At 34.1% G+C, this 13,898-nt stretch overlaps 1 protein-coding gene across 1 annotated transcript; it reads right to left on the reverse strand.

Annotated features, from left to right (window-relative positions):
* Nucleotides 1-4,859: 4,859 nt before the first annotated feature.
* On the reverse strand, nt 4,860-6,132 carry LOC134250585 (uncharacterized). Its single transcript, XM_062732949.1, has 3 exons — nt 5,755-6,132; nt 5,548-5,580; nt 4,860-5,311 (listed from the first exon to the last, which is right to left on the reverse strand). Exons 1-3 carry the CDS (start codon nt 5,801-5,803, stop codon nt 4,860-4,862), a joined length of 534 nt encoding a protein of 177 aa, XP_062588933.1. The 5' UTR covers nt 5,804-6,132.
* Between the last annotated feature and the right edge of the window lie 7,766 nt (nt 6,133-13,898).

Raw genomic sequence — 13,898 nt, forward strand, 5'->3', positions numbered from 1 at the left:
ATTCGTCATTAAGAAGCTTTGTGATTTGGAAGGGTATATGGAAATTGGGCTTCAGTGATGAAGGTCCTGAGAAGATCCCTGAAAAGATCTGTGCATGGATCCAACAACAATCTTGACAGACGGGCGGCGTGGGTTGTCTCTTTTGTTGATATGTATTTACTGCAGGCCATTTTAAATCTCCACCTGAAAAGAGAAATCGTTAGTTAAAGACAAAGTAGCAAAGAATGTTTATTGATATCTCTCTCTACAAATCAATTCTTATATTATATATTATTTATTAGTATAACAATGGAATTAGCATAAGCGTAAATAAGTTTTTAATGACATTTAACAAGTGGAAAGATAAAAAGTTTATTGTATTAAAATTTTATATTGATAAAATTGATAAAAACTTAATGATATAAATTATTTGAATAATAAATTTATAGGCTGAATAACGGTAATAACTCAGTTAGGAAGGAATTGATACAATTATGGACTGTTTAGAAGGAAGGCATAACCAATTAATAGATCTGAGTAGGGTTGTCACCCGAGTGCGTTTTCTTATTCTAATGAATCTAAATTATAGCAAGCGCAGCGCCGCTCACATAGCGAGCTCTTAAAGCAACGCCTGTGCGAAGAGAAAATTTGGTCACTTGTTTTAGCTACGTTCTCGCGAGAATCACGGCAAATGTTCAACAAAAAGGTTACTCGCCTTGATTAAATGGATATATACTAAATAGAAAATAAAACGTTCTTCATTAACTTTCAGCACTGTTCAGGCTTTTTCTCGGTATATTGCGACTTACATACGTCATGTGACATCAGAGTCTAGACGCACCAAATGTCATGTGCGGTTTGACGAGCCCGATCTCAATCAAAACAATAGAAGAGTTTGCGTTCGCTCTAACGGTCGCACCGTCAACATATTCAATTAGATGGAGTAGAAAATAGCAATCAAACCTCTTTAGACTTTTGTTCTCCTACTCTTCTCCGATTCCAGATTTCAAAATATGTCAACAGACAACGTTGACGTCATCGTTGAAATTTATTGTTTACCGATCCCGCATGTTTAGCAATTGTACATGTGTAATTATAGTTATCTCACTCATAATTAAACCACTGTAATTTCATTCAAAGGGCGACAGCACAGTTGTAACCCTGCATGCTCGTTTACGCTATTTTATTGTCATCTGATATATATTTCTCCAAGTCAAAAAAGAAGTTTCTTTGAGTTTTTAGAGCTACCTTAGCATAGTCGCGTTAGGGAAAATTCAAAACTTTTTAAAATGTTAACCATTGTATATAGAAAAAGGCAATGTACAGAAATTCTGAATCCCTTTTTCTTTGTAATTTCTTTTAATTTATTTTTATGAGGTCAAAGGAAAATCAAATATATCGACCTATTTTTCTTTCACTGTGTCAGCATTCTAATCTTCTCTTACAAATGTTTTAAATTAAATAATGGAATAATATTTGCTATTTACCTTCACGCATAGTATTCCGACCTTATATTATGTAAACTATGTCTCATTTCGAAATCTTTGTAAAAACGTACTGTTAGTATCCTTAAACAGATGAAATGTTTTGTATATAAAACATTTGGCATTTGATTCAAAGGCGCCTTTTTTTGTTCACGTATGTAAAATATAAACAATAAAACTTGAATACAATTAGTTGCTTTATATACAACTGAATAAATTCTTCGGTCTATCTACGACCAATCCAACCTATAAATCATGTTAATCAAGATAAAGTTAATGTTTTAATTGAGACTGCATACAAGGGGTCCACTGGAACTGAATTGGAAACTATATATTTTGTCGTTGTGGCGAAAACACTACATAATAATTAAAAATTTAAATTAAATTTAGAAAACTATGGTTTACCCTGCATATTTTAGATTTTTAGTAGATTGTTAAAAATGAAAGAGAAATATATACACATAGTACACAGATCAATTTTCCTCTCCTGACATGGATGATCTACCTTAACTAGATTAAGCAGACGTGACTTGCATTTCTATATTTTATTTTTATTTTATTTTGTAGAAAATAAAGTACAGTTGCATTTGCATGGAATTCAATTAAAAACCACTTGAAAAGTAGTCCCGAAACCTAAATTAAATTTGACATTTTTTAAAGAAGAGGCAAAGAGCAAATGTTTTCTGAATGACTTAAGGCAATCTGGATTCATTTTCTTTGTCTGATACTCCCATATTCATGACTGATTTTCTTAATTTTGCATTGGAAATGACAGTTTAGAATATGATTTTTCATCTTGTTTACCTACAAATTTTGTCTTGAAACAACTTATTTGACCCAGCTAAAGTTTGGTTTAAAAATAGAGCATCAATAAAGGAATATATTTCTTAGATTTGATATTTCTGTAGGCACCTTTTTTTTTTTACAAGATCTTGCCCTTAAATTAGTCTATTGTTCTAGCATTAGCTTTCTCTGTCTTTTGCATGAAAAGGGGATGAATTCGTCTGAGTTAATAGAGATTTTAACGGGAGATGCTTCTTCGTCATGGGCTCCTGATCACACTTCTATATCTGTATATATAACCTCTGTACAGTTGTACCCTTGTATACTGGCATATATGTACATGCTTTCTTTTCATTTCAAGATTTGATGAGTATCTAAAATAAAACAAAAATACAAAAGTTTATTTTAAAAATGTACTAATTAATGACACAGAAGAATGATGATTGGATCTAAAAATATCATAAGCCTTACATTTAAATTCCACTAACATTTAACAAGTTTATAAATAAGTTAAAAAGGGCTAATTAAATTTCAATTTAACCCTGGAGGAAACATCTCACACCGTGATAGTTGTCATTGCTCCCAAATTTAATGCTCCCAAAGTCAACACATCGAAGTTTAATGTCTGTAATTTCTTGTCTGTTTTCGTTCCAAAATGTTTCTTCCTCATCCCCCCCATAAATCACAGCATTCGATTTTTCTTTTGCAAAATTTCTTTCCACTATCAAGCGTCTCCAATAAAGAGAGATCCGAGTTCCCTGGACGTACTCCTGCCTCCCACAGTGCTAACACTAGCTTCCGTCTACCAAGGTATACAGCAAGGTGTATTGCTGTGGGGAGCTCACTTTTATTACGTTGAAAGACAAAAATTTGCAATATTCGAGAAGGTGACAAAGTATATCATGATAGTTATGGATCACTACATAATGAGCTATACCGTTTTCAAAATCGTCTATTTCCATAAGAAGTTCATCGGTGACACAAATGGTTTTGGTGTTTAGTAGAATACGGATAACTTTATCAAAACCATCTTCTCCTGGAAATGAAACACTGCGTAAAAATAAGAAATCATCAAGGTGTTTATTAAGAAAGCATTTTCCCGATTTGTTTCTTCATTCAGGAACAACCCCGGATCCATTCCGCAGACCGAGAAGTGCTGTCTGGAACACAGCGTATCCTTCAGTTGTTCTCTTTATCACATCCTGTTCAAGATTCATAAACTTCTGCAACAAGGACGCCCGGCCGGCGTATGCAGCAACATGAGCGCATGTCCAGTCGTTTGATGTCGTTGTCGGTTTATTTGTTGTCAGAATAATTTCCACATTTTTCTCCCATCCATGTAACACACACAGATGAAGTGGAGGTACCTTTCGACTTCCATATAAGGGATTTGTAATAATGAAAGAATTTTCAAATACAGGCATCGGTACGTAAAGTATACCGAGTAGGTCATACAGGTTTTGGTGTGATTTGATGTAATGAAGGATAGAAAAAAACAATGGTTTCACATTTATAATGAGCCAGACAACCGGACAAAGCACTTGCAAGGCAGTAACGTGAAATTACAAAAGGTAATCCCTCTTGAGAAATTCTATCAAGTTCATTGAAGTTCATTGAAAGATAAATTTGGAATGGATAATTGTTCATCGGTTAAAACAATCGGCATCGTATTTTCAGAAGGCTTTTTTAATTTGTCCTTTATATGTCTATATCTTTGCATGGATTCCGAAGTAAGAAAGTGTGGACCATAAAACTGTAGCATCTTCTTTACGAGAGCATCATTAAAGTATAAATAGTCACGGAATTCCTCGCACAGAAAGGAAAGAATGAATGCAAATCTAAGGGAGATATCGCGATTTCACAATGCGGATAAAAACTCCGGATCATGACACACATGATGCTGAAAACAGATACTCCCTCCAAAATCGTCACTATCGTCTCCAAATAAAATTCTTTGTGCCAAGTCTTCAAAGTGACTCTGCGGTATTTTCAGGACGACTTCACCAGGTTTGCAATCATAGTTTTCTGTACGAATAAATTCATTAAATGTTTTCATACTGCAACGTTTTATTATTATATCAGGAGCTAACTGTCCAAATGACACCACAACGGTCTCTAAAACTGTTTCATGTGAAAATACGTATTCGTTTTATGTTTTTGTTTCTGATAGATACACACCATTTAAATCATCAATCGCATCCCAAATATCTATGTCAGGTACATTAGAAATTCTCAGTTGTTCACAAATACTTTTGAACAAATCAAAACTGATAGCATTCTTTGTAATGTTACATTGTATAAACACATAACAAAGAACACAATATGATACTTTTTCACTGTATTCGGATTTCGATTTACGCATGTATTCTTTCGCATTATACATCAACTCATTTGGATGTAAAAAGAAGGCGGGACCAAGTTGATAGAATTTGCGATTAGAAAAGAATTGAAAACATGTCAAGGGAAATCCATAATATGGAACAGTAGATATTATTTTGCTTCTTTCATTACAATTCAAGTCAATGGAGTCTTTAAAACAGCACTTTGCTTCATAAGCTGCAAACATTTTCTCCTTATCTTCCAATGTAAAATTCTGGTCCATAGAGAGGTTAATTACTGTGATGTTGTCAAAAAGCCTTTCGTTTCATATTTTTCTGCTTCGTCTAGAATGTTCCTTCTTAAACCTATCAGTGATAAAACTTGACCATTCGTAGCACATGCAATTATTGCATCAAAGTTCGACTTCCATTTATCAAGGGCGTCTCTATCTAAATTCGAAGATCCCATGAAATCATCAAGAAGAACGATATGTCGCTGATACGGGTTGATAACTTTGTTCCACTCATCGGGAGAATGTATAATGGCAGGATCATAGGGCGGCTCTGAAGATTCTTCTGACAGCTCAAGCATCACTTGGTAATCTGTGGTTGTTTTCCCACATCCTGCTTTCCCTCTTAGAATTAGGATTTTATTTTCTTCGAGTTTTTTTCTTATTTTATCTACAGCTGATGTTCTTATATATACGCTTCGGGTTTTTTGAGTTTGAAGAACAGCTGTGGTATTGTCTGCAAAAGGACGATTATGAAAATAAGCTCACCAGACCTTGTGATATAATTATCTAAACATCATATTCATACTTTCATAAATCATGTAAATACCTTCAATATGCATTGCATAGAAATAAGCAAAATCCGAATAATAAATACAGTTTGTAAGAATATCACATTTAAAGAGGTTGACCGTTAGTTGGAAATGGAACTCCAAATGATTAAATGATTAAATCCGAATTCGGATGACTTACCGAGAATATTACTTCTATCACAAGGACGTTTTTCTGTTTAAGGAAAAATGGTTCATAAAATTTTTATCAAAAACACTTCATACATTGATAAATCATACAAATATAATTCAAAACGATTCAAAAGACATGGTTTCAAACTTTTATTATTCATAGTCAAACTTTTTTAAGCTGTTTTAATGGGTACGTGTTCATTTCTAGCTGTTTTACCTAAACAAGCAACACGTTCTGTAACCACTTCTATCCCCCTTTTCTGCATTAGTTGCTCGGCGTTTAACTCCAATCCTTGTCTCTGTATTTCTGATTTTAGTTCAAAATCTTGCTTTTGGAGTGCAGATTTAAATTCTACAGCTAGTCTTTGTTGTTAAGATTTCACTTCGGTATTTTGTTTTTGCAGCATGGATTTTAGTTCCTCCTCTTGTTTTTGATGTTTACCTTTAATTTCACTATCTTGTTCTTGAAGCGCAGATTGCAGTTCTTTTTCTTTCCTGTGTAGATGAGACATCACCTCTTGCCCCCTTTGTTGTACATCAGACTTTAATATATGTTGTTCTGCTCGAAGCTGCTGATATTCTTCTTTTATTTTCTCTTGTTCTTTTATTATCGCAGTTGTTGAATCTTAAATAATACTTTTTTATTAGTTGATTAACATATAATGTATTATCAAAGCTAGAATAAAATGATATAGAATAGAAATTAAGAATATTTTTTTATCTTAAATACTATTAAATTTTTAGTATTATGAAATAAAAAAAGAGTTGCACTATTTGGACGTAAAAATGGAAAATAGAAACCTTTAAGATCCTTCAAATCTTGATGCTGTTGATCAATAACATCCAAGCATCTCTTTTCCTGCTCCATAGTGTCAGTTTTAATTAGATTTTCTTTCAATATTGGCGGAGATGTATCGGTCAGTTGGATCCGTTTGTTTACCACAACCGTTCTTGTGGGGTAGCATCCCTGATATATTTCTCAACAAAATATATAACAAAGAAAGATCAAAGTCCTCATATGTTCCCAGAAATGATCCTGGTTTTGGATACAGTAAATTCCTTTGGTCTTTGTTGATAATCGATAATAAAGTAGGCCCGTAGTTTCTAAGGAAATGAGGAAATCGGGCTTCAGTTATAGAGTTCCTGAGAAGGTCCCTGAAGAGATCAGTTCATGGATCAAACAATAATACCGTGAAAGACGGGCGGCATCGGTCTTCTCTTTTGTTGATATGTATTTACTGCAAGTCATTTTTAATCTTCACTTGAAAAGAGATACCGTTCGTTATAGAAAAAGTAGCAGAGAATGTATATTTGTACGAGCGCCGTTCAAAAACTACACGGACTGTGCTATTATTTACTCTAATAGACGTCATATAGTTATGAAATTTCACAGAAATATGTATCGTAAAGATTTCAATAAATCTTGGACAAAATTTCTGTATTTTAGAAAAATTCTACTAAGATTATCGGTATGTTGAAGTCGCTGATGGAAAGGTACGGAGCACGACAAAAAAATTGAAGCAAAAGCATGCGGAATCCAAAATTTTACTCATTAATTTTCTAAAATTCGCATTATTTTTCGACAATTTTCTCAAAAGTATCTTTAAATTGTTCTATTATTATGTATTTAGATTTCTGACATGATATTTGAAGTACTAACAGAAATATAGTGAGTTTTTTTCTGATGCGATTCCCTTGAAAACGACTATGAAAATGATGTATCCTGAATTGACGGCGCACCACACTTTTGTTAAATAATGTGTAATGCTAGAGATATCGCCAAAATATATCCCAAATATACATAATTAAACATTTAGTAGACTAGGGTATTTGTGACATTTTCCACGAATAGCTTATTGAAATTTTAGACCGTTAGACCTCTGTAAAAAGACCACACGGGAGGACGGGAAGAAGATTATCGACGAAAACTTGATCCGGACTGTAAAGAACGTGATTGAGAGTGACCAGTGTCACGCTATATCTCGTGAATACCTGTAGTTTTTGGTTTTAAAACAAATAAAAAGGATATACTTTACTTGTTTAATAGATTTTAAGCTTGACGATTTACAACATTTTAATATGAAATTTTGAAGACCATATACGTAAAGATTTTTTTATATTATGTGTTACATTTTGCCCGATTATGTCGTCAAATATTATTTTTGTGCACATTGACAGATCAATGTTATTATTCTATACTCATAGTTAAAAGCGTAAACCTGAATAGGTTTAAATGACACTAATCCTGTGAAATGATTCAAAAGTTTACTTTTTGTATTTATATTTTGTATAAACACTGATCTAATTAAAGGATAAAAATAATAATTGATAGGATGAAGAGTTACCTAGTACGATCGGGTGATTATTGCTTCTTAGTTACACACACAAAAAAAAACCCGCACACATAAAGAAGAATTATATTTATACCCGCACTTTCTAAAGAAAGTTCGGGTACATTGTTGTTACTCATGTCCGTCCGTCCGTCTGTCACACATTTCTTCCCTGAACTCCTCCTACATTTTTCACAGTAGCTTAATCATCTTTTTGGAGATGGTTGGGGGTGTCATGTAGATGTGCAGTAAGGTTTCGGAATTTTGATTTTGCCCCGGGGGGTCAAATGGGGGTCGAAAAATGACGTTTTTATGCTAAAAGCCCCGTCTTCCCTGAACTCCTTCTACATTTTACTCAGCAGCCTAATCATCTTTTGGGAGATGGTTGGTGGTGTCATGTAGATGTGCAGTAAGGTTTCGAAATTTTGATTTTGCCCCAGGGGATCAAATGGGGGTCGAAAAATGACATTTTTTTTATGCTAAAAACCCCTTCTTCCTTGAACTTCTACATTTTTCTCAGCAGCCTAATCATCTTTTGGGAGATGGTTGGTGGTGTCATGTAAATGTGCAGTAAGGTTTCGGAATTTTGATTTTGCCCCGCGGAGGTCAAATAAGGGTCGAAAAATGACGTTTTTTATGCTAAAAGCCCCTTCTTCACTGGACTCCTTCTACATTTTACTCAGCAGCCTAATCATCTTTTAGGAGATGGTTGGTGAAGTCATGTAGATGTGCAGTAAGGTTTAGGTATTTTCATTTTGCCCCGGGGGGTCAAATCAGTAGCCTCATCATCTTTTAGGAGAGTTAAATATTTTGAAAATTAGGTAAAACATCAACATCATAGGGAAAAAAATCATAGCATTCTTATGAGTAATGTACATGTCAAATGTGAAAGTCATTAACTCTTCTCAATCAAAAGTTATAAGCAAATCCAACATTTTTGAAAAGTAGGTTAAGCTTCAGTCAAGGTCACCGAGTCATGATTCATTTAGAAAGGTCTTTTCATAGGTAATAATATACATGCATGTATAATATGAATTCTGCCAAAATGATAAATTTAAAGCAATGTAATTTTTTTGCAAGTAGGTCAAACTTCAAGGTCATGGGTAAAAAAATCATGCCATTGTCACAGGTAAATACTAATACATATGTTTAATACAAACGCCTTGTCTCTTCACATTTAATAGATATGACCGTGATGACCAAGGTCAAATTGACAGACTGACATACAGATGTACATATTTCTATGTGAACTGGTTAAAATTGGCCCAGTGGTTGTAGAGAAGTTAAAAATGTAAAAACTTTCCAGACAAACAGATGGACGACAGACGTAATGTGATAAGGAAACAAGAAAAGCTCAAATGAGCTAAAAATGTAGGATTCACAAGTATTTTAAAGGGTTACCATGGTTACAGTATTTAAAAAGCTTTTTTTATGCAAGTTTTGGAGAAGCTGAAAATGTTTGACATATGTATCCATCATTAAAAAAAACTGAACATTTCAGAAAACAGTATGATTGAAAATAATTAATCAAGGTGTTATGAGTAGCAAAATAAAGGTAGTAAACTTTTATAGCTAATTCAACCGCAGAACTTAGTCAATTTTAAGATGCACAACCTTTTCAAATCTTATAATTATTGTTTTTAAAATATTTATATAATCAGTTCTGATTCAAGGGAGAACTAGATGCTGTCATGAGACAGTAATACCCGCACTAAGGTGTTTGCCTCTAAATACACGCTCCTACATATTGGGTGGCTTTCCAAAGAAATAGTCAAAATAATTCTATAATTTACATGTATTCATCAAATTGAGTATGAAATTCTCAGACCCTGTGACCAATAACTCAGAACCTCTTATATTTATTTTATACATGTTTAATTCATTATATACCAGTCTGAATTTTGTCTGGAATTTACAAGGTTAAAAAATGTATATACTAAAACAAGGAAAAAGTTACAATGGACCCCCCTTGGAAAATGCAGATCCCCCCACCCCCTGGTAAACACGAATATGTGTAAAATAAGTATGAAAAGTTAAACATTTAATTTGCGGCAATAGAAGTCACCATTACTCCCCCCCCCCCACGATATAGGTTTTTGACGTTTGGGTGAGATTTACTTTAGGTTTTTTTTTGATTGTCAATTTCTGGGATAGGATTTTTTTTTGACTGAGGCGGACCCCCCCCCCCCCCCCCGGAAAAAAATTTCTGGATCCGCGTCTGAAATTAGATTTTGATATATGTTTTGCTCATAATAGGACCTTTTTAAATTTACTAACCCCCCCCCCCCCTCGACACCACAATCACACAGCACATACTTTTTGGAATAGGCTAGATGGAAAAGGTTTGTTAAAATTTAATATAGTTTGTTATGAATTAATTTAAAATTTGTTCTTGTACTATACATGTGAACATGTAAATTTCTACATCACATCACGTTGCGTCACCCATTATCATATTTATAGATTAAACACCATTTGGCACACCTCGGCCGATTCCCACTTCATCTGATAAGGTGATGGAATCGACGAAGGTTCGCCAAAATGGCACATGGCTGCAGTCTGGTGTGCATTGGATTAATTCATTTTGAGTTATAATTGGATTTATATTTCATGAAGTTGAGACACAGGGAGTCGGTAAGTAGAAGTTTTAGTATAGTGGGGGGTAAAATACACCCAAACTATTAGGTAAAAGTTTAAAAAGGGTGAAAGATCATCGCATGCCACACTAGACGAATTTCATATTGTGAAGTTATCTCCCGTTGTCGATGTGACATTCAGTTACTGCCAATACTGGTGCGGATCCAGAATTTTTTCGGGAGTAGGGAGGGGGGGTCACATCTCAGTCAAAAAATTCCAGCCCAGAATTTCGTGACAAGCAGGAGAAAAAAATGAAAACAAATAAACAAATAAAAAAACAATGATAGTGAGGTCAATGTTTTCTAAGTTTACAGGGAGAGGATGTCAAGAGTCATTTTTTACTTGCTACAGTATATAGTCTTGTTTAAATAACAAAGCAAATGCCAGATGGGGGGGGGGATGGGGGGATTCCAATCTTCCTACCCACTTCCTGTCCCTGAAATAACAATGTATTTTGTTATTCCAGTTAAATAGTATATTTTTTTCCATTTGACTAATTATTATACATATTTTGTTTCTTGTGTTTAGTATGTCTGTCTATAAGTCTGCAGAAATTAAATCCTAGTTAGCTTGCCCATAAGTTTTAAGTGGGATGGGCTATACAAATAGCTTCCACATTTTATAGGTTTATTTCTTGTGACAATTTAATAAGACCTTTTATTTGGGTACCATTAATTTTTACCTCTGATCGCTTGACATGGGATACACATTTTTACAAGAAAAATACCAAACTTTAAACTCTGCCTAAATTTTGATCAGTAGGTGCTAGGGCTTTCATACTTATCATGACATATTGTATTCATTGTGAACTGTCAACAGGTATAAATATGTTTGAACTTGACCCTAGAGTTTGAACCACTTAAACAAAAAAAATTAACCTTGGCAATTAACTTTTGAACAGGAATTACTAGGGATTTCTTTATTTCACATGTGCATTCCTTGTGACAAGACTTTCTTCTGATACTAACAATTTGAACCCTTTGACCTTGACCTTTGATTTTGACATATATTTGAGAAACTTCAACCTTCGCCATAGGCTTCCATACTGGGACATCAGTGTTTCATAAACACATCTTATCTTCATTATTATTTGGCGGTGTCTCCATATGAGGGAAGATGTATTCACAACAAACAAACAAATCACTAAAGAAAATATAAAACATGAATATGTTGGTCATGCATATCTCTGCAGGAAAAAAAACAGCTTTTCAAATACTCCAACCATATCGTAACCCTTTCAAAACACTCATTTGAGCTTTTTTGGTTTCCTTAGCATATAATGTCTGTCGTAACGTGTTGTCCATCTGTTTGTCTGAAAACTTTTTACATTTTTAACTTCTCTAGAACCACTGGGCCAATTTTACCCAATTCATATAGAAATATGTACATTTGTATGTCAGACTCAGTCCATCTGTCTCAATAAATTTAACCTTGGTTATCACGGTTATATCTACTGAATGAGAAGAGACATTCATATTAAACTTATGTATTAGTATATATATTTACCTGTGAGAATGGCATGGTTTTTTTTTTTTACATGTGACCTAGAAGTTTGACCAACTTGCAAAAAAATTAAATTGTTATAAATTCATCATTTTGAAAGAGAAAAGTTAGGGCATTCATATCATAATGCATGTATATTATTACCTGTGATAAGACCTTTCCAAATAAATCATGACTTTTACACTGTGACCTTGACCTTGAAGCGATCAAGCCTAACCTACTTTTCAAAAATGTTGCATTTGCTTATAACTTTTGATTGAGATGAGATATGACTCTCACATTTGACATGTACATAAATTACTCATAAGAATTCAAGGTGTTTCCCAGCATGCGATGTTTTTTTATGCGCCCGAATTTTTTCGGGGCGCATATTGTTTTTGTCCTGTCTGTTTGTCTGTTTATCTGTTTGTCTGTTTGTCTGTTGTCAACTTTAACCTTGGCCAAAACTTTTGAACCGTAAGAGATAGAGACTTCATATTTGGTATGCATACTCCTCTAATAAAGGTCTTTCAAATGACATCAAGGTCAATGACCTTGTGACGTTGACTGTGACCTATATGTTAAAAATAGGTTTTTCAACTGTTTGTCATAACTTTTGAACCATAAGAAATAGAGACTTCATAATTAGTATGCATACTCCTCTAATAAAGTTCTTTCAAATATCAATGACCTTGTGACCTTGACTGTGACCTATATGCTAAAAATAGGTTTTTCAACTGTTTGTTATAACTTTTGAACCATAGGAGATAGGGACTTCATATTTGGTATGCATACTCCACTAAAAAGGTTCTTTCAAACAACACCAAGGTCAATGACCATGTGACCTTGACTGTGACCTTTATACTTAAAATAGCTTTTTCCACTTTTTGCCATAACCTTTGAACCATAGAAGATAGGGACTTCATATTTGGTATGCATACTGCACTAATTAAGTTCCTTCAAATGACATCAAGGTCAATGACCTTGTGACCTTGACTGTGACCTATATGCTAAAAATAGCTTTTTCCACTTTTTGCCATAACTTTTGAACCATAAGAGATAAGGACTTCATATTTAGTATGCATACTCCACTAATAAAGTTCTTTCAAACAACACCAAGGTCAATGACCATGTGAAGTTAACTGTGACCTTTATACTAAAAATAGCTTTTTCTACTTTTTGCCATAACTTTTGAACCATAGGAGATAGGGACTTCATATTTAGTATGCATACCCCACTAATTAAGTTTTACAAATAACACCAAGGTCAATGATCTTGTGACCTTGACTGTGAACTATATGCTAAAAATAGCTTTTTCGAACTTTGTTGACGCCGGGCGCATAGTGTTTCACAAACACATCTTGTTACCCCTTGATGTTGATGTTTTACATAATTTTCAAAATATTTAACTCTCCTAAAAGATGATTAGGCTTCTGAGTAACATTAAGGAAGACTTCAAGGAAGAAAAGGCTTTTTGCACAAAAAACGTCATTTTTCAACCCACATTTGACCCCCTGGGGCAAAATCTAAATTCCAAAACCTTACTGCACATCTACATGACCCCACCAACCATCTCCCAAAAGATGATTAGGCTGCTGAGTAAAATGTAAGAGGAGTTCAGGGAAAACAGGGCTCTTTGTATGAAAAACGTTATTTTTCGACCCCCATTTGATCCCCTGGGGCAAAATCTTAATTCCGAAACCTTACTGCACATCTACATGTCACCACTAATCATCCCACAAAAGATGATTAGGCTGCTAAGTAAAATGTAAGAGGAGTTCAGGGTAGATGGGGCTTTTTACATAAAAAACGTCATTTTTTGACCCCCATTTGACCCCCCGGGGCAAAATTAAAATTCCGAAACCTTACTGCACATCTACATGACACCACCAACCATCCCCCAAAAGGTGAT

This window comes from Saccostrea cucullata, unplaced genomic scaffold, assembly GCF_032062105.1.
Source record: "Saccostrea cucullata isolate Sc308-1 unplaced genomic scaffold, CSIRO_AGI_Scuc_v1 ctg2002, whole genome shotgun sequence".
NCBI lineage: Eukaryota > Metazoa > Mollusca > Bivalvia > Ostreida > Ostreidae > Saccostrea > Saccostrea cuccullata.

Bases quoted from the DNA above. Each gene is read 5' to 3' on its own strand.
- LOC134250585 (XM_062732949.1), bottom strand. From the start codon at position 5,803: ATGCAGAAAAGGGGGATAGAAGTGGTTACAGAACGTGTTGCTTGTTTA. The intron at 5,581-5,754 runs GTAAAACAGCTA...TTCCTTAAACAG, and splicing joins AGAACGTGTTGCTTGTTTAG to AAAAACGTCCTTGTGATAGA. The intron at 5,312-5,547 runs GTAAGTCATCCG...GTCCTTTTGCAG, and splicing joins TGATAGAAGTAATATTCTCG to ACAATACCACAGCTGTTCTT.